The sequence below is a fragment of the Stegostoma tigrinum genome, chromosome 15 (genome assembly GCF_030684315.1).
Source record: "Stegostoma tigrinum isolate sSteTig4 chromosome 15, sSteTig4.hap1, whole genome shotgun sequence".
In the NCBI taxonomy this organism is placed as follows: Eukaryota; Metazoa; Chordata; class Chondrichthyes; order Orectolobiformes; family Stegostomatidae; genus Stegostoma; species Stegostoma tigrinum.
Window position 1 is genome coordinate 47,772,710 of NC_081368.1, and position 26,266 is coordinate 47,798,975.

Here is a 26,266-nt window from a genome sequence, read left to right on the forward strand (position 1 = left end):
CTATCACAGTGCTGAATGGGAGAGATTTCAAACAGATCTGCAATATAAGACTGGGCATCCATGAGATTCTGTAGGCCATCAGCTAAATTGTATTCCACTGCAATCTGAACCTTATGGCCCTGCCTATTCCCCACTGTACCATTATCATCAAGGTAATCAATACTGATACAATGTGATCAATCCTAATACAAAGAAGACTGCAGGACAGCAAGCTAGAAACAGCACAATGTATACCTTAAAATGAAGTGTCAATCTAGTGAATCTATGAGACAGAACTACTTTCTCGTGTTCACAGTTCCCTGAGAGCTGCCACCCTGGTAGATAGAGTTGTTAAGAAGGCGTATGGCGTGTTAGCTTTCGTTAATAAAGGGATTGAGTTCATGAACCGTGAAGCTATGTTCCAGCTATACAAAAGCCTGGTAAGGCCACATCTGGAGTATTGTGTTACGTTCTGGTCACCTCATTACAGGAAAGATGTGGAAGCGTTAGAAAAAGTACACAGGAGATTTACCAGGATGTTGCCTGGAATGGAGGGAAGGTCTTACAAGGAAATGTTGAGAGAGCTCGGGATTTTCTCTGTAGAACAACGAAGGATGAGATGTGACTTGATCGAGGTGTACAAAATGATCAGAGGTATAGATAGACAGCCAGAGACTTTTTCCAAGGGTGGAGGTAGCTTTTACGAGGGGATATAGTTTTAAAGTGAAAGGAGGTAGATATCAGAGAGAAGTCAGGTAGGTTCTTTACTCGGAGAGTGGTTGGGGCATGGAATGCATCGCCAGAGAAGGTTGTGGAGTCAGCCTCATTGGGGGCATTTAAGCGGCTATTAGATAGGCATATGGATGATAGTATAAGGAGGTTAGATATACCTTAGGTTCAGGGGAAAAGTTCGGCACAACATCGTGGGCTGAAGGGCCTGTACTGTGCAGTACTGCACTCTGTACTTGCATGCCAAATACTGTAAGCATCATGCAATAGGTGGAACTAAGTGATTTCACAATCAATGCTTCAATCCTAAGATTTGCTGTCCTACCACAACCAGTCATGAATGGCTGTGGACAATTAAGTAATTCACTAGAAATGGAGGATCCACAAGCATCCCTGTTCTGACTACGAGGGGTCCAATATCAGTGCAAAAGACATGTCTGAAGCATTTGCAATCATTTTCAGTCAAATGTGCCAAAGAGATAACCCATCTCAGTCTCCTTCTGTGGTCCACAGATACGAGTCTTCAGCTAATCAAATTCACGACACTTCAGACATGGGTCTAGGCACTAGATACTGCAAAATTATACAGCCTGACAATATTCTGATGACTTGTGCTCTAGAATTAGCCACGCCTATAATGAAAGTATTCCAATATAGCTACAACACTGGCATCCACGTGGCAATGAGGAAAATTATTCAAGCATGTTCTGTACTCAAAAGCAGAACAAATCCAACTCAACCAATTACTGTCCATCAGTCTACTCTCAGTCATCGGGGAAATGATAGAAGGCATCATTGACGAGGCTACCAAGTGGCATTTGCTCGACAATAGGTTGCTCACTAACATTTAATTTGTGTTCCTCCAAGCCCTCTCAGCTCCTGGACTTATTTCAGCCCTGATCCAAATCTAAGAAGACCTGTACTTAAGTAGGCATAACTGCCCTTGGCATAAAGGACACTTTTGACCAAATGAGATGACAAGGAGCCTTAGCAAAACTGGAGTCAATGGGAATCAGTGGGAAACTCTCTATTAGTTGTTTTCATACACGAAGTATGTGTTTGTTGCAAGTCAAATATCTCAACCACAGGACATCTGGTGAGGCAATGACCTAGTGGTATTATCATTGGACTGTTAATCCAGAGACTTAGGTAATGTTCTGGGGACCTGGGTTCGAGTCCCACCATGGAGACAGTGGAATTTGAATTCAACAAGTATCTGGAACGAAGAGTCTGACCGTGAATCAATTGTCGATTGTTGGGGTGAAACTTATCTGATTCACTAAAGCTCTTTAGGAAAGGAAACTGCCGTCCTTACCCAGTCTGGCCTACATGTGACTCCAGTCCCACATCAATGTAGTTGACTCTTAACTGTCCTCTGGGCAATTAGGGATGGGCAATAAATGCTGGCCTAGCCAGCAATGCCCTCATCCTATGAATGAATGAACAAAGGAGAAAAAAACTCTCCCTGCAGGAGATTGTTGGTTTTGGTTTTCTAATCAACCTATTCAGAAATGTTACAATATGCTTCTGGAGCAGAGATAGGTCACTACCATTGCATCACAAGGGTCCCTGAGATTGTTAGCTTAGTGCCCTAGGCTTAATCATGTTCAGCTGCTTCAGGAATGACCTTCCCTCCACCATTAGGTCACAAGTGTGAATGCTGACTAATGACTGCATAACATTTAATGGAGGCAATGGCCTTGTAGTATTATCACTAGACTATTAATCCAGAGACCCTAAATGTTCTGGGGACCTGAGTTCGAATACTACAATAGCAGATGTCGGAATCTGAATTAAATAAAAATCTGGAATTAAGAGTCTGCCAATGACCATGAATCCATTTTGATTGTTGAAGGGGAAAAAAACCCATCTGGTTCCCTAATGTTCTTTAGGGAAGGAGAATGCCATCCTTACCTGCTCTGACCTACATGTGACTCCATACCCACAGCAATGTGGTTAACTATTAACTGCCCTCTGGATAATCAATGTTAGTTGAGCCCTCATCCCATGAATGAATGAAAAAAAAACAGGACCATTTGTGAATCTTCAGATGCTGAAGTCTATGTCCAAATACAACAGGATTGAGCTCTTAAGTCGCAATCGATCGTGCCACATAAAATACCCAGTAGTGACCATCTACAATAAGAGAAAATCATCGGTCTTTGACAGTCAATGACATTACTGTCACTGAAACACCTGCTACCAATACACGAGCATTAATTTTGACTAGAAACTGAACTGTGGCTACAAGACTAGATGAGATTCCAGTAATTCTGGGTGAGTGATTCAGCCCATAACTTTTCAAATCCTATCCTTGCCATAATGAGCTCAGTCCCAACACAATCCAAGAACCTTGATACCATCCAGAACAAAGCGGCCATTTGGATAGTTATGCAAACGAGCAGCAGTAACATTTTCCCCCTTCTCCAATGATTCACAGTGATAGCAGGGGTACCATCTACAAATGTCCTGCGAGTTCTACTAGTTAGAAAAACAAGGTTAGTAGATGGGAGCACCATTGGCTCCATTCTGACTTAGAACAAAATCACTTTTTTTGATGAAAAAGCCTGGAACCTGGATCCTAACAGCACTGACAGGATAACTACACCTCATGGACAGCAGCAAATCAAGGAGGCTGCATCTAGTACCTTCAAGAGTAAATACAGAAGGGGCATTAAATGCTGACCTAATCTGTGAAATCCATATTTCATTAATGAAGTTTTTAAAACCATGCTGGGCACATTTAAATTCAATTAAAAAATCTAAATTGCCTTTTAGGGAAGGAAATCTGCTGTTATTTTCTGGACTGGCTACATCGCATCCTGTAATAAGTGTAACATTACACATATCGGAAAGAGTTGATTAAAATATATCTACGACCAACTAAAGCTACTTGGCACTACATTTTTGTGAACTCACGCAAAGTGACATTGATGACACTTACTGACATTCAGGCACTTCAAAGAAAGTCTGGGTTGCCTGTATGTTTTCTAATGTGCCTACCTTTTGTATTACTGGATAAAACCTCACATATAAATAAAAGGGAGCTTAAGAGGAAAAAGCTGTCAGGACTTTAATCAATTTAAGGGTAATTTCATCTAAATCATGAGATTGGAGGCCACAGATGCAATAGTGCAACAAAATTTGAGGTCTAATAGGTTCAGGACCTTTATTCTACTTACTGTGTCTTTATCCTTATCAAAAGGAGCACGGCATGATTTTTAAAAAATTTATTCATGGGATGTGGGTGTCTCTGGCCAGGCCAGCCAGCACTTATTGCCCATCCCTAATTGCCCTGGAGAGGATGGCGGTCATCTGCCTCCTTGAAACACTGCAGTCCTTAGGGTGTGGGGACACAGAGTGCTGTTAGGAAGGGAATTCCTGGATTTTGACTTCGCAGCAGTGACTGGACAGCAATATCGTCCTAAGTCAAGATGGTGTATGGTTTGGGGGGATCTTGCAGGCAGTGGTATCTCTAAGCATTTGTTTTCCTTCTCCTTCATTCAAACTTTGTTCACAGAAATTCCTCACTGTGGCAAGTTAGACACATGTTCATTCATCACCTCCAGATTTAACCCACTTAAACCCTTAGTTGTTGGTCCACGATCAGACATTCTCCACAAACTCCAGCTCATGCAAAACTCTTCTGATCGTACCCAATTCCAAGGCAAAAGTAGTTAATTTACCACGTCTTTCTTCTGATCAGCAGTTTCTTGAATTCCTCGTAGCCATTTCTTCTTTCTAAATTTTGGGGTTTTTAAGCTATAAATTGAATGTCACCATCAACTAATACACACCACCTCCTCTCTTTTTACTTTTGCTGATGATTTTGGTTTTGGCTTCTCACCTTTATTCTCATTTTTTTTAAATAAGTAAGGCAACAGAAATAAAACAGGGGTGGAATCTTAAAGGCACCTAAATGACATGAGCTACGGTGAGGTTTGTGGTAAAATCGAAAGAAAAGTCTGACAAGGCCTACCTCGACGTCAGGAAGAACTTGTTGCATCTTTTATGATTCTGCGGACTAGATGTGGGAAGGTTCTCTGTAGGCAGCAGAGAATTGCTAACTTAGACAGATTATAGCTTGTTAACTGCCATGTAAATGCACAATTCCCTATATTAATATTCAGCTTCAACTGCACCACTTATTCGAAAGGACCTCCGTGTTGGAAACTGGGCACCAGTATCTCAGGGCACATTCTATGGTCAATGGCCAGTGCAACTCACAGCCGTAGTCATTGGCATTCAACATGTGCTAACCTCTAAGAACTCACATGGTGTATCCCTGATTAATTTTTACAATGCCTCTGTACTTCAGTACTACACCTTGGGCTGCACCGTTGTAATGCTCAGAGATAGTAAGAATTGATGACGCTGGAGTCAGAGATAATACAGGGTGGAGCTGGAGGAGCAGAGCAGGCGATGCAGTGTCAGAGGAGCAGGAAAGTTGGTGTTTTGAGTTGGGAACCAAGGGTCCTGACCCGAAACATCAACTTTTCCGCTCCTCTGATGTTGCCTGACCTGCTCTGCTCCTCCAGCTCCACACAGTGTTATTACCATTGTAATGCTGTGCAAGGACACTGCACTCAGGGAACTCTTGGGCTAAGCTAGACTGCATCTCTGAGCTCTTCACTTCCTATCTTAGCACTCAGTCTCTCTGGTCCACCCTGGATGATTACAACATTTTTGGTCTTGAAATTGATTCTGGTCAGCAGAGGTTTGCATGAGTTGGAGTTTGTGCAACATGGTAAATATTGGACTAGCAACTAGAGTTTTAACGAGCCTGACATTGTCGGGTGCCATCATCTCTTCTGCCGGCCCTGGGGGACGAAGGCGTCTTGCCTGTGTACCACTTATCCAGTAGAAACTACAGGTCCCTACCCAAAAATGAGATACCAAATCTTCCCTGTTTGCCATGTCCATGTCAAATGTCAGGAACTGTCTGGGTTCGCTCCAGGCTGGCAGTGCTTGTCCAGGTGTGCAACATCCTTTTAAAGACAATTCCAGAGATACTGGAAAAATCAGCGACATACCAGCAGTGGTGAGTTCTTCCAGGAATGGCACATGATAAGAGGGCTAAAATCAGATGAGACAGAACCTATACAGTGGCATTGGTATTTAATCAGGCATTTTGGTAACATACAGTGAGAAAGCCTCACTGGGCCTCACTGCAAAAAACTCGTCAAAAACTTGACAAAACTGGCACTTAGCCAAAAAAAATGTAGGATTTTGTCCAAATGATGATATTGGTACTACAGTCAAAAGTTAACCTAAACCTTTATTCAAGTCATCAGAGTCTTTATTGCTCTGACCTATATTTATCCCACAACCGATAAAGTGAAAAACAAATATTCTGTTCATTACCACATTGCTGTTTGTGGGGCTTTGCAGTGCAATTCTCCATTACTAAAAAAAAATTGGCCGGACTGCACTTTTGGGAATTCTTCGGTGGTAAAATGCATTGCGTGAATGAAAATTGTTTGTTTCTTTCTAATGATATTCATATTCGATAATTATCATTCCTCACGTCTTCAGGAAGGAACCAGGCATGAAAGCAACCAAAGAATAATTGTTAGAAACAGTACATATAGAAAAGCACTTGTGATTTTTACAAAATGAAGTCAGAACTCTTCAATTCAATTAATGATTTATGTATTATTGTTACCATTACCTCTAATCCACATATAAAATCAAATATAAAAGTAAACAAAATGATGCCCTGCACTGAGGATGTTACATAGTTAAAATCTGCAACGCTGTGACTTTTCTATAAGATACATTTGAAAAAAAAACTATAATTCAAAATTAGGACAATTTAACCTACAGTCAGTTACCTTATTGTTTTCTGTAATAAGCCCCTGATTTTTTAACTTTTTCAGTATGTCTTTACGCCTGTAGTAACCACTTAAATAAGGATCATGAAGGCTCTGATAGTTGAGTTTTAACAGGTGCAAGTTGGGGTCCGTGAGGTTGAACTCACAAGATGGTTGGTGAAGCTGTAATTAAGACATTAAGCAGTTATGCATTGTCATGAATACTAAACTTTACAAGTTAGTCACATTTCAAAATATCCACTTTAGCAGGAGTAAAAAAAAATCTGCAGAGGGGCGGTGAACATTTATAAACACCTCACTTCATGGCAACATGATCAGTTGCCATGCAGTAAGAAAATTAAACAAATACTTGGTTGCTCAGTCATGGATGTAGCTGCCAAAACACACCTGTGCCCCAAAATGAATGCCCAATGACTATCACACATCTACCCACTGTGTGCACATTCTTGCCTGGAGGCCATGAGGTATCACAGCCCTGTCCCTGTCATCAGTCCTTCACCAAGACATAGTTTTACCTAATGGAAGCCTGCACCCAGCATTGTTTATGATGCAGGAGACAGAAAGGACAGCAGATGGGTTCCACACCATCTTGGAGGTTGGAAGCTGAAATCAGTGGCATGGGAAACCAAAATAATTAGGGTCACTTTCTTATTGCAACCTTTTTTCCATCTTTACAGCCTTAGGACTACAATGCTGCCTACTCTGTGGTTAAGAACTTCTGGAACCTTCCCCTTGAGCTTACCATTATGGGAGGCCCTTGGGCAGAGTGTTAATTCTGAATGACATCACTCTCAGGGTCAATGTAACAATACTTTAATACAGATGTTAAGGATTTTCAGGCTGTAGACAGAGGGTCAATATTATTAAGCAGGAAATCAGCAAATACCTTCTTGGACATTTAACCAAAGCGATCACTGATCTCTGAACAAGAAAATAACCAACAGGAGAGCGTATCAACTAATTGAGGAGTAAATTGGCTCTCCTTTTATCAGTGTCCTCAGTTGGCCACAATATAATTTTTTTGTCCTTTTATCATGCAGCCATACCTCAGTCCAATTAAAATATTGTTAATTCATTCACTTGAAACAATAAATGCTTGTTACAAGGTTTTCTTGAGTGAAAGGAAGATCAATTTTATTACTTATTAATACGGAGTAAAAATAATAAAGATTTACTAGGATGTTGCCTGGTATGGAGGGAAGGTCTTACGAGGAAAGGCTGAGGGACTTGAGGCTGTTTTCATTAGAGAGAAGAAGGTTGAGAGGTGACTTAATTGAAACATATAAAATAATCTGAGGGTTAGATAGGATGGATAGGGAGAGCCTTTTTCCTAGGATGGTGACGGCGAGCAAGAGGGGGCATAGCTTTAAATTGAGGGGTGAAAGATATAGGACAGATGTCAGACGTAGTTTCTTTACTCAGAGAGTAGTAAGGGAATGAAACGCTTTGCCTGCAGCAGTAGTAGATTCGCCAACTTTAGGTACATTTAAGTTGTCATAGGATAAGCATATGGACGTACGTGGAATAGTGTAGGTTAAATGGGCTTCAGATCGGTATGACAGGTCGGCACAACATCGAGGGCCGAAGGGCCTGTACTGTGCTGTAATGTTCTATGTTCTAAAGGCACAACATCAACACACACACACACACACACACACACACACACACACGCACGCACACACAGGCAAGTATAAAGTTAAAAAGGGAAGAGTGTCTAGTACCAAAAAGAAAGATAAAATATGAAACTTTAAAGTCTTTAGAATGTAAATATGCCCCACTTGCTTTCTGCATTCTCCTCACAACAACTTAGATATTTTTCCTTTCAAATACTCAAGGGGGAAAACCTGGCTTTACAGCAATGTAAGGTCAGGAAGCCAGCAATTAGAAAGAAACATTGTCAGTCGGTGAGATTTTGATTTGTCTGCTTGAGGTTGGATTTGCCAATGTTAACGTTCAACGATTGTCAATCCAATTTCGAAGCAAATGAGCTGCAACTGCTGCATTAAATTAAAGAACAAGTTGTTATAATGAGGCAGAATGATAGTCAAGCTCAGGATTTTAATCATAACAAGCTCTGAATAAAAGAATTAGAGTTTTACTTCTGTTTTGACTTACCTTTTCACCCAGTGTCGTTGTGTACAGCAAAACGCCACTACCTGGAAGCAAGGGAAGCTTGGCCCCAAGCGGCAAATTCAGAAGTTGTTTTGATCCTGCCCCCATGATTGCTTTACTGCTCATACACTGTAAATAAAAGAAAAGGTTGATTTATTCATGGATGAGGTGAACTTGTAGTCTGAAATTTTGTACATGGAGTTTGCTTTCACAATTTGTACAAAGCCAGAGGGGTAATTTAAGGTAACTTCTATAAGCTTTACTACAATTGATAAATAACATAATAAGTTTATGAGAAGAAAATTCTAAAGATATACTAATAGTATAGTGTTACCTTGTTTTTTTTAAGTGACAGATACACCCACATAACATGAGATATTTGAAAGTGCTTCAAATAAGTCAACTAGTGCTTTGATTGTGGCAAAAGTGTTAGGACACTTTTTGTTCTTCAAAGGTAAAGTGGGATCTAAATTGCATATCTGATCCATTGAAATTCACAGATGTAGCCTGAACTTAACACTGTATCCAATGGATGACATTTTCAGAAATTCAGCACCTCCTTATCACCGGATTCATGGAATTGGTATGATAATGGAAACAAAAGCCCCGAGAGAATACATTGTTACAAAATATTTATTCGATGCAAGAAAGGAAGTCATGGTACCCATCCATCACTATCAACTTAGTAGCTTTTATTTTTTTCTCCATTGATACAAATACAATATTTGTAAGATTGTTACTTTTTGGAATTGCCTCTTCAACTTAGGGTAAAACAAGGATGAAAGGTATCCTGAGACCTGTTCAAAATTCTATCTGATAATAAGGTTGTATGTCTTGGGTTTTGAAGGTTAAAGATGGTTGTTTTACTGGGACGAGATGCAAGATGTTCACAACTTTAAACAATAGCAAAGAATTGCTATTGATCTGAATAGATTGTTAGTCATCAAGTCTTACACAGTGGAACAGGAATGTCATGGTTTATAATGGATTACACTTTAAACTCTCTATTTAATTTCAATATTGAAAGGAGTTGTGGTATAGGGGATAACATTTCTACTGGGATATGAGGCCTATGTTCTTCATTTTGCCATGGAGATGAGAGAAGAATTCATAGTACACTATTGTAGTGTTGGTTTGCAAGAATCTGAGAAAGAGAAAAAGAGTACAAAGATAGAGATAACAAGGTGTAGAGCTGGATGAACACAGCAGGCCAGGCAGCATCAGAGGAGCCGGAAGGCTGACATTTCAGGTCTGGACTCTTCTTCAGAAAGGGAGAAAAAAAAGGGTCCAGACCCGAAACATCAGCTTTCCTGCTGCTCCGATGCTGCCCTTCTTGCTATGTTCCTCCAGCTCTACGCCTTGTTATCTCAGACTCCAGCATCAGCAGTTCCTACTATCTCATAAAGATAGAGGTAGCTAGTTCTGTTCCTAAAGCAGAGAAAATGCTTTCTTTCTTTATCATCACGCAGAACGTAGTTGGGGGTTTACATTTGGATTGAAGGGATTTTGGTTAGCTTTGGCTAGAGGGAGAAATCTCCAGGGTAACTCTCACAATAGAAGTCAAGATTGGGGATTAGAAGCTAACCAACCAGGCTTGGAGAAAAGGAAACTGGCCAGTGGAAGCAGACAAAAATTTTAGAATGTCTCCAGGAGAAGAAAGTATCCACTTAAGAGGGAGAGTGAAAAAGTAGAAACACGGAGTAAGGTCGGTGGGGGGGAAGGTGTGCATGGAATATTTGGCTGTCATAAAAGTTAAAAGAAGGAAACTTTACTGTAGTGTAAAAAATGTTTCCTACTCAACAGTATTTAGACAATTGTTACAGAGATAGTAGGAACTGTCGATGCTGGAGAATCTGAGATAACACGGTGTGTTATGAACACAGCAGGCCAAGCAGCAGAGGAGCAGTAAAGTTTGACGTTTCGGGTCTAAGAAGAAGGGTCCTGACCTAAAACATCAAGGAAGAAGGGTCCCAACCCCATACCTCAAACTTTCCTGCTCCCCTGATGCTGCTTGGCCTGCTGTGTTCATCCAGCTTCACACCGTGTTATCTCAGTATTTAGACAATATTGTTTTTGGTTTATTTGTATGTAAAAGTCTTAAAACTAAAAATCTTGTGTGATTCTGCCTGTCAGAAAGTTAAATATTATGTTTAAAATGGTTAGTTTCTATGAGGGCAAGATCATTCTCTCTTCAAACAGGCTACAGCCAATCCCGAATTAAAGCAAAATATTGCAGGTACTGGAAGTCTGAAATAAAAACAGCAAGTGCTGGAGAACTCAACAGATTTGGCAACATCTATGAAGATAGAAACACAATGTTCTGAATAGTCATACTGGAATTAAAATGTTAATTTTGTTTTTCTGCTTCCAAAGATGTTACAAGATCTACTGAGTCTCTCCAGCATTCTCTGCTTTTGAACTAATCCTAAATCTGGATTAATGTTCTATAGTTGACCAATATAAGATGAATGAGAACATCACAATGAATCTTCAGTAATCTTTTGCAATCAATTGCTAATAAATTAGCATCACTAATAAATTAGTGATGTTTTTAAACAATATAAGACATGTATTTACAGCACTCCAACCATGTGTAAGATTTTTGTGCATTGGAACACAGAATACACTAAAGGCAATAGTTTCAGTTTTGTGAGTCACTGCTAACCGGAAACAGAGAGTGTTTCTGCTATGGTTGCAGGCAGCAAAGGCAAGCAATTCACTGCCCCATAGTTACCACACTCACAGGAGTAAAGCAAAGACAAGCAACAAAATGGATTACAATAGACTGTCAGGGTAGAGAAAGGTAAAAGAGGACATGATGAAGGCTCTGGGGTTAACCTGGTGACCAGGCGCAGGCAAATGCTGACAGTATCAACCACGTTAATAAAGTGTGAGGCTGGATGAACACAGCAGGCCAAGCAGCATCTCAGGAGCACAAAAGCTGACGTTTCGGGCCTAGACCCTTCATCAGAGAGGGGGGTGGGGTGAGGGTTCTGGAATAAATAGGGAGAGAGGGGGAGGCAGACTGAAGATAGAGAGAAAAGAAGATAGGTGGAGAGAGTATAGGTGGGGAGGTAGGGAGGGGATAGGTCAGTCCAGGGAAGACGGACAGGTCAAGGAGGTGGGATGAGGTTAGTAGGTAGGAGATGGAGGTGTGGCTTGGGGTGGGAGGAAGGGATGGGTGAGGGGAAGAACAGGTTAGGGAGGCAGAGACAGGCTGGACTGGTTTTGGGATGCAGTGTGTGGAGGGGAAGAGCTGGGCTGGTTGTGTGGTGCAGTGGGGGGAGGGGACGAACTGGGCTGGTTTTGGGATGCAGTAGGGGAAGGGGAGATTTTGAAACTGGTGAAGTCCACATTGATACCATTGGGCTGCAGGGTTCCCAAGGGGAATATGAGTTGCTGTTTCTGCAACCTTCGGGTGGCATCATTGTGGCACTGCAGGAGGCCCATGATGGACATGTCATCTAAAGAATGGGAGGGGGAGTTAAAATTGTTTGCGACTGGGAGGTGCAGTTGCTTGTTGCGAACTGAGCGGAGGTCTCCAAGTCTCCGCTTGGTTTCCCCAATGTAGAAATTATCTCTGATGCAGTATCAATCACCTGCTGAGTTCCCTGCCAACACTTGCCATTCCCTGGCTGTGAGGTATAACTGGGAATAGCTGGAATAATGTCCAAGATGGGCACAGTCAGTATCAGATTGATGGTTAAATGCATTGTTCCAGATCTACTGGATGTTATGACATTGGAAGGGCAAATGCATGAAAGCATCTGTTTGCGAACTTTAGCTGCATTTCATTTGCAAGCATTTATTTGCACATACAAAATGCATGCAGAGTGAACATGCCAATCCATCAAATGCTGGTCAAAGACAAAATGCACTGTGCTATTGGTGCTAGTTCAACAAACATTGTGATCTCAGTGATGCAAAAGATGTCAACAATACCTCAGAAAGGAAGTGAAAACTGGCAAAAGTGCCCATCACCTGCAGAACTTCCAAAGGAATCAAAGCATGAGGAGAACATCAGTGTGTCTCATAAGTGTGATGATGGACTCTAATGAATTCAATGGTAGGTCTTTTGATGGATGTCAGTCTGGGACGGGAAGGGTGTCTCAGCACTTCAAGATGTGTTGGTCACTCAGCTGGCACTGCACATTCACCACTTTTGGTATGCATTCCATGACTCAGGGCTGTTGTGGCGCAGACAATAGGTTCCACAGCTTGGACTGATCTGGGGTATGTTCTCTAGTACAGTCCAGACAGAGAATTCCACGGACTCCTGGTTTGCCATGTTCTGCAAAAAAGTGGTGTGATAAATTCTGAGGAGCTGGGGGAATGGGAGCATGCATCTGAGGCAAGTTTGAGGACATTGAGCTGGAGCTCTCTTTGTGGGTGACAGTGCTTAGCTGCATTGGACTGTACAAGGCAGACAGGACTCGATTGATACCTAATTCAAGTAGATGCTAACTGGGTGCAGAAGGCCATCATGGACTGTTAGGGTCATGATTTCAGCAATTGGTCTGCATTATGGAGGTGAACTACAGCATCTGTTCTTTTTCTTTCTGAGCTCTTTTGCTGGCTGTCAATAGAAGCTCATGTTTGGAATTTTCCTATTGCTTGCCTGTATGTGATGGTTCCCAATTGGACAATTATAAGATGCAGGTATCCAATGGGCATTGAGGAAAGAATAACAGTGAAATTATGAAAGCATTTTGAAGGGGACTAAAGCCCAGGTAAACTGTGTAATCTGGCAGTTAAAGTGAGAAAATAGGATTGTATATGCAAAGGAGTATCAGCCATGTGCTGTCAGCAGTTTGGCTTTTTGGTTGCTGTGTTATTATGCTGCCAGTCAGGGGCAAAACTAGATTTCAAATATCTGGGTGTATAGTGGCCTTCCATTGATGACACAAGTGTCAAGGATGCCAGTCTTTTGACAGATGTTGTTCTGTGAATGGCATATGATAAGATGGAATAGAGTCAGACATGAGGAATTTCACGAGCAGGGTAGGTAGTTAGTGAGGTATGTTTGGTAGGATGCAGTGAAATCTAGGCATTGTGGAGGGAATCACTCCTAAAGACTTGTCCCAATTCTCACTTGGCCAAAATTGGAAGATTAAGCCTGTTAAAAATTGATGAAGATACAGACAGCAGCACTTACTCCTCACAGACAACTTTTGTCACACAGGTACTTTACAGCATTAACCCTTTCAGGCCCTTCCACCCTTATACAACATGGGTTTCCTTATAAATGTGAAGTTATGAACATGTCATGGAAAATACTGACTCAGATGTGTGATAAAATCTTAACGTTAGAAGGTATCATTTTTGGATACAGGAATTATGTCTCAACCTGCATAATGTAAATTTTACAATGTCCTTACAACAGCAGCAAACATGATTTTCTGTACTCATAAAACACCATACTAATTGCCATGGAAAATAAGAAAAAAATACACCAAAGCAAAGAATTAGAAACACAGAGGTGAGAGATGAAAGACCTAGTCAGGATATTTGACAGCTATGAAGGGACGTTACACCTGCAGACTGAGAGAGAAAAGCAAAGCAAAGTATATTGCATTGTAAATGGTTCATTCAATGTGTCTTACACAGTCACAGGTGAATGCCATTATAATTATGTAACTGCTTATTCCTGTAAGAAACGGTAGCATTTGATAACTTCGACTGAATGTGCACAGTTGTTAATATCCTCTCAAACCAAAGCGTTTGTCTCTTCTACATTAAGTCAATTAGATTAGTATCTAAAATAATTAGATATAATCGGCAAGGAGTAGTGGGAGATAAAGATTATATAAACATGGAGGTCAAGGTGTAGGTGTTGGCTTATAATATTATTTCACCATTATGTCTATATGTCACTGGACAAGACAATGATTTAGCTGCCTCATAGAAATGCAACTGGTTTTAGCAGAAGTATCATAAGCAAATAAATTACTATCCTATTTCCTGTTTCCAAGAATAAGGGGTATTTTACAGGTAAATAACTTAGATAATCAGAACAGGATGCTACATATTTAGGTAAGTTTCTAACATCAAAGTACAGTTGTCTCACCGCTAGGAGAACCGTCAGGGTAGTTCTGATCAAGAACCAAGCCAAAAAGTGTAAAATAAAACACGTTGGTAGTTTGGGAAATGTGAAATTTGGACCAAGGTAAGTGCTGATGTTCAGAAATCGATGTTCATTTTATACTTGTCCACATGGACTTCAGATTTCAAATTTTCAAGGCGGTGAGATTTGGGTCATCTACCACCACTTTTGCCCCAAGTAGGAGTTACAGAATATGAATTAAGGCATACAGGATGAGGGACCATGATCTTTGAACATCATATTGATGGTTTCATCAAGTTTCCTTGTAAAATTGATGCAATTCTTCTCCAACTTAGTATATTAACTGTAGGTTAATATTTAAGTAGTGGGATTTTAATTCTCCCTATTAAAACCTAGAATCAAACTTTATGAAGTAACCTGTTTATTCTGTCAGTTTTGGGAGGGCTAATTTTGTTGATTTTCATAATGATTTTAAATAACTTTGTTTGAATATATCTTACATACCCTCAAGCATGTCAGAGGTACAGGAGGAATAGCAAAGCAGGCTATCTTTAAAGATAAAGTTTTGATTTGCTGAGAAAATGGCTACTTTCTATTAAGTTGCATGTTTTATAATTGTAATTTGGGTAATAAAATGAAATTTTGGATGCAATTTATTTGTTATCAGTCGATATTTGGATCAGTCTCTTATATATTTCAAAGAATTATATAATGTAACATAAATTATGACACAGAACAAATTCAGCCAAAACCAGTCAACGCTGCTACTTACATAAACAATAATCTTACTTTCACATGGGCAGAGGTCTTGATTCAATGATCTGCCCACTTTTCCTTATCTGTTTATTAAATCTTTTCTTCAACCACTGATCTAACTGATTGATGATTCATTTACTAATTGTAAAATTACTGTCCAAAACCCCATAGCCCTCTGCGTGGCTAAATAAGAACTTTCCCTCCATCTGACTTAAATGTCTTGCATTTCTTTAAAGATTTTTGACCCCACCATTCCTGAAAACAATCTGTTTCTATCTGCTCCAACCGACTTCTTCAGAATGTTGAGCAAATGTGTCATGTCACCAGGAAAACCCACCTTGAGTTTTATTAACCAGACACCTTATTCTGTAAAGGGGTTAAAATAGTATCAGAGATAATGGGAACTGCAGATGCTGGAGATTCCAAGATAATAAAATGTGAGGCTGGATGAACACAGCAGGCCAAGCAGCATCTCAGGAGCACAAAAGCTGACGTTTCGGGCCTAGACCCTTCATCCGAAGGGTCTAGGCCCGAAACGTCAGCTTTTGTGCTCCTGAGATGCTGCTTTGCCTGCTGTGTTCATCCAGCCTCACATTTTATTACCTTATTCTGTAAATATAGGTAAAGCTTTAGTTTACAAGCCAGGCCTTAATGGGACCCTTTCCCGGACAGGCCTCTTATATTCTTGTACCTCTGATAGGGATGAAGGAAATGGGTCAAATATGCTGATCAAAAGGCCTATTAATTAACTTATTGTTAGCTAGATTTATCTAAAACATGGAGACTAACATTATGAGTTTTCTCCTCACAAGCAATTTCATTGCCTACCCACTTTATGGATTCAACGTTCCTCTTCTTCTTTGAGTTCTCTGTCTAAATGTCGATCCAAAGAGCAGTGCTACAGTTGGTAGGACAAGTAAGGTGCCAACTCCAGCTGGTATGGGGATCAAACCCTCTGCTATTCACACTGATCTGATCACACCCACCATCCGAGCAGCTGAGCCGACCAGCCAAGGCATCCCTGCTGATACCTCAACATAATATACTTTTACATGCACGTTGTTGCCTGGAGCTTTAGACAGACATAGTAAGAGCTCTAATTTCTTTCCACGGGACGTATCTCACATGGCAGCCAGGAATCTAACATGCTTTTATTGCTTCCCATTGCCATTGGAAAGATTTGTAATGATCAATTTAAATTTGTCTGGCCAGTTTATCGGCACATCTTTAGCCATCACGTCCAAGAGTGGGACTTGAATCCAGAGCTTCTAGTTCAGACACAGGAATGCTCCCATTAAACTACTAGACCTCCTCGGTCAAAATTAGATTTTTATATGGAGATAGCAAGATCTGCAGTTGCTGGTGTCAGAGACAACACAGCGTGGAGCTGGAGGAACACAGCAGGTCCGGCAGCATCAGAGGAACAGGAAAGTTGACATTTCAGGCTGGGGCCCTTCTTCAGAAATGGGGAGGGGGAAAGGGAGTGAGAAATAAATAGAGAGAGGAGGGGTGGGGCTGGGGAAGATAGGAGGGATGGTGTTAGATGACTGCAGGTAGGGAGAGGTGGGGATCAGTCAGTGGGATGGGTGGGGTGGATAGGTGGGAGAGAAGATGTACACATTGTATCAGGTCAAGGAGGTGGGGATGAGAGGGAAGATTGGAAATGGGTTTGGGTTTGGTGTTGGGCAGATTTTAAAACTTGTGAATTCCATCTTTAGGCCATCAGTCTGTGGGGTCCTGAGGCAGAATATGGTTTGCTGCTCCTCTAGTTTGCAAGTGGTGTCATTTTGACATTGAAGGAGGCCCAGGATGGATATGTCACCCAGGGGTGGGAGGTGGAGATAAAGTGGTTGGCAACTGGAAGGTGTTGACATTTTTCGCATACACAGCGTAGATGCGCTACAAAATGGTCTCCAAGTCTATACTTGGTCCCACAGATGTAGAGAAGACCACGGTGGGAATAGCAGATACAGTAAACCGAGCAAGTTTTGAGAAGATTTGTAGCTCAGGTTGAGGTTCTAGATGTGAGTTTGCTCACTGAGCTGGAAGGTTCGTTTTCAGATGTCTCATCACCTTTCTAGGTAACATCATCAGTGTGCCTCCGGTGAAGCGCTGGTGTTATGTCCCGCTTTCTATTTATCTGTTTAGGTTTCCTTGGGTTGGTGATGTCATTTCCTGTTCTTTTTCTCAGAGGGTGGTAGATGGGCTCCAAATCAATGTGTTTGTTGATGGAGTTCCGGTTGGAATGCCATGCTTCTAGGAATTCTCGTGCGTGTCTCTGTTTGGCTTGTCCTAGGATGGATGTGTTATCCCAATCAAAGTGGTGTCCTTCCTCATCTGTATGGAAGGATACTAGTGATCGGGGGTCATGTCTTTTTGTGGCTAGTTGATGTTCACGTATCCTGGTGGCTAGCTTTCTGCCTGTTTGTCCAATGTAGCAAGACTGTGGCAAACACTACATTGGACAAACAGGCAGAAAGCTAGCCACCAGGATACGTGAACATCAACTAGCCACAAAAAGACATGACCCCCGATCACTAGTATCCTTCCATACAGATGAGGAAGGACACCACTTTGATTGGGATAACACATCCATCCTAGGACAAGCCAAACTGAGACACGCACGAGAATTCCTAGAAGCATGGCATTCCAACCGGAACTCCATCAACAAACACATTGATTTGGAGCCCATCTACCACCCTCTGAGAAAAAGAACAGGAAATGACATCACCAACCCAAGGAAACCTAAACAGATAAATAGAAAGCGGGACATAACACCAGCGCTTCACCGGAGGCACACTGATGATGTTACCTAGAAAGGTGATGAGACATCTGAAAACGAACCTTCCAGCTCAGCGAGCAAACTCACATCCAGAACAGTAAACCGAGTTGATGGATGTAACATGCTGAACGTGTGTCTGATATGAAAGGTTTATTTTGGGCCTTGAATGGAAGTGAAGCGGGGAGGTGTTGGACAGGTATAGCACTTCTTGCTGTTGCAGGGAAAGGGGCTGGGTGTGCTGGGGTTATATACTGTAAAATCCACTGTTCTATTTCTTTTTATGACCCCATCCATTTGAGGTATTACATCAATGTCTCATAGATCTGAATTCCGAACCACTACACCACATTACCCAGCTTTGTCCCAATTATTGTACAATTATTACTTTTTGACAAAAAAATGCACCGTTGCACTGAAATTCACATGACATTTCAATACCCTGTCTTAGTAACCTCTTGTAAAATCTTTCATTCCTCAGAATTAACAACTAAGCCTGATTTGTAATGTCATTGCTTGACCACAAAGGAGCACATCCTGGCCAGGGCTGGATGAAACCACAAGGACTGGCACGCAGGGCGGCGGTAGACTTCCGGCTTGTGTACACTGTCATTCAACATCTTAAAATGGCAGAGCTCGGACCGGACATTGTGTGCCAGTTGGAGGATGCTCAGGTGTGTGGTGGCATCCCGGGTGCGCATAACCCTGCTCGGACAGAATTTCACATTGGCCCCTGGTTCCCGTACCTCCCCGGCAGACCGTGCCCCACATCCTGAGCCACCTTCACTACATAGATGGAATGGATTTTAAGAGGGGTGAAAAGGCAGGTCCTGTACAGACTGCTGCTGCACACTCTCCACATCTGCTCCTTCATCTACCCCCCAGACACACCTTGGCGTGGCCATTTACCAGTAGGCAGTGGAGATATCCAGTGGAGGGCTCTGTATGTGGGAATCCTTCCCCTTTCCCTTGGGTATCTGGAGTGAAGGGATTTGCACGCTGCAGTCCTCTGCAACCTTAGACGGCAGTGGTTCACGGATTCCAGCTGCTGTGGCGTCCCGTGGACCATGTGCATGTTGGGTGTGGGCATTTGCACTCCCTTTGAGGTTATCTCAAAAACCTTCTCTGCTTTCGGCTGCACTTCAGCCCCCGCACTCCCGATCGTTGGGCACCCGGTGAGGAGGGAAGAGGGTGCGTGGGTGGGAGGGAGGATCTCCTCGTGGGTCCGCTCCTGGGCCTGGCCAAGCTGGCCATTAACAGGGCCCGGCAGCGGGCCTTGGAGGGGTCCGTTTTGCTGACTATGAGAGATTAGAAATGTTGTTTCTGCAGATAATGATGAATGGTGGGATGTTGCAAAAGAAGACCATTACATAAATAGTCACAAGATTTAGTAGCAGAAGTTTATTATTAACCAGAGATTAGGTTCTGCAAAGGCGGCAGTTAGCACGATCACGGGCAGAACTTCTCCTTTCCAGTCTAACCAAATAAGGAAATAATAAATAAGGGGATGGGGCTTTAGGCCGGCAGAAAAGGGAACAATAAACAAGGGCCGCCCGATAGCATGGAGAATGATAGGATAAGAGAGGACCAATGGGACCAGGGAGGCGTGATTCCGCAACTTGTAAACTGTATAAGAATGCTTAACATGCTTTGTAGTGTGTGCCTGTATAGCAGACACCCTTTCTTGCGAGATAAAATTGTCTTGTTTCCAAGGCTTTGTCTCAGGCTGAGTTTGTGAGCAGGTACTATTTCTCACCATTGGGGGCTCATCCGTGATACGACACTCCGACCGCTCGACACTCTTGGGATGACGGGGAAGGTGCGCCTCGCCGATTTCGGCGATCTCCAATGCCCTTGTTTGTCGTTTGCGGTTTCGGCGAGTGCGATCTGGACTGGGAGACCCTCGAAACAAGATGGGTAGACGCGGCTGGTCCGGTCGGGTAACTCTTGTGCACAAGACCCGGGTCAGGAAAGGTCTTTAAAGATCTGTCCGGGCGACCGGGGGATTGGTGGCGGGGCGGGGGGGGGTGTGGTTGGGGGGGTGGGGCAGCGGTATTTGCTGCAGGTATTGCCGCAGGACGGGAAGAGTTGTAATGACCAGGTAACTCCGTGCACGGACCAAGGTAAGAAAACAGACCTTTAAGTATTGCCTTGGTGATCGGGGACGTACGGGAAGTACGGGGAATTGGCAAAGCATAAAATAAAGTATATAGCCGGACAAGTAAGGTGTCTGCCTGATTCTAGCACCCAGCCTTAGACCGGTTGTTAAGAGGGGAAATCCCCCACGCGAAGGTCAGGACCCTGAAGTGGGTGTAGAAGAAGGCGACACCGGATCTCGATAAGATTAATTAAATTAGCAACAATGGGAGGCAAGGGGAGTTGCCTGAGTAGCGATCGATCTAGAAATAACGACAAAGTGGAACATATTCCGCCCGACAGCCCTTTGGGGAGAATGTTGAGCAGTTGGGAACACAGCTCCCGGACGCGGGAGAAAGACAAGACCACAATGATAAATTATTGTTGTTTTGTTTGGCCTCAAGAAAGCATTAAGGTACCTGCTATTTTTTGGCCCAAATATGGGTCCGACGAAGATTGGTTGTGTCAATATCTAAATATATACGTCAATCGGAAAGAACCGTTCAGTCAGAAAGAGTCAGATTATGCAGCTTGCTGGATAGGAGGTGCGAAGGTAGGACTATATCCTATGAGTGCAGAAGGATCGGGGGGAGGACAGGGAAAGGACGAACAAGAAAAATGACATGGGGATCCCCTAACATGTTTGCCGCCACCATATCCCCCCCCTTCCCCACTGATGGCCGTGAGTAGCCTCTACAACCAGCCCACGGCCCCAGAACTAACCCCAAACACCTGAAAAAGAGATGGGCTCTGAGGTAAAAGACGCGGAGCCTAGAGGGTCCAGAATTACACGATCTGCCACACGTAAAGGAGGTGCAGAAACAAAGGAAAAGGAAAAATTATACCCTTTAAGGGAGGTCCCAAATGGGGATGGTGACATTGGGTATGTGAACGCTCCCTTAACCAGTAGTGAAGTTAGGATCTTTAAGAAAGAAATGAAAAGTTTAATAGAGGATCCGGTCGGACTGGCCAAACAGTTCGATCAATTCCTAGGACCCAATTTATATACCTGGGGAGAACTGATGGCAATTCTAGGAGCTCTATTTTCGGGGGAAGAACGAGATATGATCAGGAGGGTGGCCTTACAGGAGTGGGAAAAAAGGCACCCACCGGGACTAAACGTAGTCCCCGGCCGATCAGAAATTACCGAATGCTGAACCTCACTGGGATAATAATAGAACAAACAATAGAGGATCAATGCGGGATCTGAGGGAAATGGTAATATTGGGAATTAAAGAGGCAACAGGCAGGATGTTACCATTGCGGAAGAGTGGGACATTTTAAGCAGGAATGCCCGGCGTTAGCACGGGAAAGGGAAGCAGTCTCTCCAACGGCCTTCGATGAGGATTGGGGAGTCAGAGGTTCCTTCCTCCTAAGGCCCACCGGGGACCCTTGATAAATCTAAAGGTGGGACCTGAATGGGAGGAGGCAGTATTTTTGGTGGACACCGGAGCGGCACGGTCATCCCTAAGTTTTATACCTACTAGTGTTAAATTGACTAACGAATATCTCAGGGTTTCCGGAGTAAAAGGCGAAGGATTCCCAGTGCCTATTTTTGAGCCAACCCTAATTAGAAAAGATTAATAAGAAAGTAACGAGAGGGGGGCCAAGAGGGGGAAGAAACCCTGAGGTAAGACCTTTTCAGAGAATACAGGTAGACTACATGGAATTACCCCCAGTAGGGAAGCAAAAGTACTTATTGGTCCTGATGGATCGTCTAACTGGGTGGGTGGAGGCATTTCCAAAGTCCTCGGTAGCGAAAACTCTTTTAGAACATATAATTCCTCGATATGGAGTGGTGGAAAGTATAGATTCAGACCAAGGTAGCCATTTTACCTCTAAGATCCTACAAGAAGTAATGGTGGGATTAGAGATCTCTTGGGAATTCCACACTCCTTGGCACCCGCCTTCCTCTGGACGGGTAGAGCGAATGAATCAAACCTTAAAGAAGCAACTGTCTAAGCTAGTCCTAGAGACTCGATTACCATGGACAAAATGTTTACCTATCGCTTTGCTACGCATTAGGACTGCACCTAGACGTGATACTGGCCTCTCTCCTTATGAAATGATGTTTGGATTGCCTTTCTTGGGTGGAAAAGGGGAATTACCAACTGTAGAGTACAATGATAAGTTTTTAAAGAACTATATTGTGGCGCTCGGTTCTTCTTTGTCTGTCCTTAGGAAGAAGGGTCTGTTGACCCAGACACCTCCACTTGAGTTCGCAGTACATCGGATACGACCAGGTGATTGGGTCCTGATCAAAACCTGGAAAGATACCAAACTGCACCCAAGCTGGGAGGGACCATTCCTAACCCTCCTGACTACTGAAACAGCCATCCAAACTGCTGAAAAAGGGTGGAGTCATCACACTCGTGTTAAGGGTCCGGTGGAAGCTCCTTCCCCTCTGGCCGAGTGGCAAGCTCATCCTACAGACAACCCTCTGAAAGTCAAGCTGAGCAAAAAGAATGAACAGAACTGATATGAGAGACTATCAAGTGTTGGTTAAAATTTTTGAATTGTAAGTGTTGCGCGAACCCACGCCTCCCGGGTATTTAAAGGGTTAGGGAATAGACAGATAGGGGTTGAGAAGCTGAAATGAGCAGTCAGCTTTATATTGTCACGATAATATTGGCGCTAGTTGCCAAGGGGGGTGGGAAAATTCATTTTACCGCTTTATGTCAGAATTATGCTAGAGTAACAGGGCGTACCGACTGTTGGGTATGTGCTGCCATCCCACACCATGGAAAATCTGGAATCCCTCTCACGGTAGTACCATTTACCAATAGAGAGGTGTATGAGGTACAACAATTTGACTTGGGCTCAAATGATACCAAATGGAGATCTGAAAGGGGTGATTATAAATTCGCGGGATGGTTCCCAGGACCAGCTCCAAAAACCCCACGTGCTATCGATGGCCTTAGGGTTTCCCCACCAAAAGGAGCAGTCAATACCACTTGTTTCTGTAATCAGAATGACAGTGCACCCTTTCAGTTAGGAAACTCATTTTGTGTCTCCACCAGCCAAGCCACTGGCACAGCCATACCCCGAATATTGAATGGAACATATTGGCTGTGCGGCCAAAAGGCCTATCCCTTTATCCCCGGGAAAAAGTACATTCGTGTGACCGAATGCATAGGAATGCATGCATGTTATGATGTTGTACAAACACTGCCTCAAAGCCAGAAAAGCTGGGGTGGCTGCTGCTGCCTCGCCTACATAATTCCCCATCTGAGGCTGTTAGATAAAACCCCAGAAATAACTCAGAATGAGCAGGGAGGAAAGCGGACACCCCGGAAAGTAATCGAAGGGGATCGCTTCCTCTGGACTTTGATACCTATGTATGAGACTGCCCGAGCAGGAAGAGAAATACAGAAGTTGGCGCCTTCCCTGGAGGAGTTGGCCAACAATACTGCCGATGCTTTGGCCGAGACCCAATCCCAAGTGGCGGCCATAACGACCGAAATGATTGCCACCAGGCTAACGACTTTTCAGAATAGGATGGCGTTAGATTATATTCTGGCGGAGAAAGGTGGTACCTGTGCACTAATTGGGGAAGAGTGTTGTACATACATACCTGAGGTTTCCCATAACATTACTGATATCTCCCAACACGTGCGAGACAAAATTGCCAAGATAAGGGAGGCCGGTAGCAGATACCAGAATGAAAAAGGCTAGGAATGGGGGAATTGGGGATGAACTGGTTGGGGAAGATGGTTGGTTAATTTGGCCATCAATGGATTATTGATATTAGTGGGTCAGGTGGTGGAGTTTAATGTCTTCAATGGATACTGAACCGATAAATGACATCTCTCGGGGAACGAGCCCAAGTACATCACCAGATGCTTTTACAATCAGCAGATAGTATGCAAACAGAAAGTCAAAGAATGCTACTAGAGTTCGAAAAACGAACATCATAAAGAATGATTTAAGGGCTTACCGTGTACAAGATTGTGAACCTCAACGCCAGCAAGCGTAAGAGTGCAGGAAATGGGAAAATGAATTAGAAAAGGGGCTTAATTAGTGCAGAAACAACAGTTTGAGAAAAAGAAAAAGGGGGAATTGTGAGAGATTAGAAATGTTGTTTCTGCAGATAATGATGAATGGTGGGATGTTGCAAAAGAAGACCATTACATAAATAGTCACAAGATTTAGTAGCAGAAGTTTATTATTAACCAGAGATTAGGTTCTGCAAAGGCGGCAGTTAGCACGATCACGGGCAGAACTTCTCCTTTCCAGTCTAACCAAATAAGGAAATAATAAATAAGGGGATGGGGCTTTAGGCCGGCAGAAAAGGGAACAATAAACAAGGGCCGCCCGATAGCATGGAGAATGATAGGATAAGAGAGGACCAATGGGACCAGGGAGGCGTGATTCCGCAACTTGTAAACTGTATAAGAATGCTTAACATGCTTTGCAGTGTGTGCCTGTATAGCAGACACCCTTTCCTGCAAGATAAAATTGTCTTGTTTCCAAGGCTTTGTCTCAGGCTGAGTTTGTGAGCGGGTACTGTTTCTCACACTGACCATGCTATGCCCGAGCACGCAGTGTCCACCACTCCTCTCGATACTTTTAGGGAGAGATAGTGTCGCGGGGTGGGGTGGAGTGCTTCATTACCCCTTCCGACTCTATTTTGTTTCGATCGCCCCTTCACTCCCCTGCCCGAAACACGGGGTTGCTTCCGGATGCTTGTCGAGAGTCAGAACCATTCCATCTGCTGCTGCCTCACAGTGGGGAGGGCCTGCTTCCCGTGCCAGGATTACCTGGTGCAGTTAGATTTAGTCTCAATCTCCCAGAGAACGCGTGTAGCAGACACCACAAACCGCACTGGCGCTGTTTAACCCCCCTCCCGGATCTGGGCAATTAATTTGTCTGGTCACTGATGAACGTCCGCTTTCAGCTTTCCCTTAACTCTCGGTGGAAGGCCCTCTGTGCTACTCACATCTCTTTCCTCGGCCGTGCGGAGGGCCGCGTTCCTGGAATAGGAGGAGAGGTAGGCTTTCATCTCGGCGGTGTGAGGACACTACACTGAGAGAGTCTGAACGGGAGGGTTGAGGTGAGGCGAGGCGTTCGCTACTTTCTACTTGTAACTCCGAAAGTCCTTTCCTTTTGGGAGGAATTTATCTCCACGTGCATTGGTTGCTAAGTCGCTGTTTGTCAGCCGTCAGGGCAAGACGTTGTGTTCACCGGGGACAACTCAGACCTGCTCACCAGCCCCGGCCATATCCAATAATTAATCATTAGCAAACAGCACCTTGACAAGGCAAATGTTTACACCGTCACCATAGAAACTGCAGCAAAACCAACAGCAGAAACATCGCGAGGTCTTGGCACTCGAGGTAAACACACTCCATAGCAACGATGACTAAAAGAAAAGAGAAACTTTAAATTCAGAGATGACACGGTATAGAGCTGGATGAACCCGTGCTGCTTGGCCTGCTGTGTTCATCCAGCTCTGCACCTCGTTATCCTAGATTTTCCAGCATCTGCAGTTCCTGCTAACTCTGAAACGACTTTAAATTCATTATGCTTGACACCCCCCCCCCCCCAACACACACACCCCCCCAGTCCAGGTGTCAAGCACTTTAGAGCTAATTTTCTGAAGAAGGGTCCAGGCCCGAAATGTCAGCTTTTCTGCTCCTCTGACCTGCTGTGTTCATCTAGCTCTGCACCTTGTGATCTCTTACAGCTAATTTTGATGTTATCACTGCTAACCATTATAAGAAACGTGGTTGCCAATTTGTACACAGCAAACTCCTACAAGCAGCAATGTGATGACCAGATAATTTGCCCTTTAATGTTAACGAAGGAACAAATATTGGCCAGGCCAGCAACGGTCAGCTCCCCAACTCTTCCTCGAAATAGTACCACGGCATTGTT

At 43.3% G+C, this 26,266-nt stretch overlaps 1 protein-coding gene across 3 annotated transcripts in view; it reads right to left on the reverse strand.

Moving 5' to 3' along the window:
• The window catches only part of LOC125458878 (fibrous sheath-interacting protein 2-like), a 78,371-nt gene extending 52,773 nt beyond the window's left edge, over positions 1–25,598 (reverse strand). For all 3 annotated transcript variants that reach the window (XR_009446710.1, XM_048544666.2, XM_048544665.2), the window contains exons 1-3: positions 25,329–25,598; positions 8,658–8,783; positions 6,543–6,704 (exon numbers count right to left, since the gene is read on the reverse strand). Coding sequence is in view for 2 of the 3 variants with exons in the window: in XM_048544666.2 (XP_048400623.1) it covers positions 6,543–6,704; positions 8,658–8,783; positions 25,329–25,391 (351 nt within the window). In the remaining variant the exon portion in view is untranslated. The remainder of the gene's footprint in view (positions 1–6,542; positions 6,705–8,657; positions 8,784–25,328) is intronic.
• Positions 25,599–26,266: the final 668 nt, after the last annotated feature.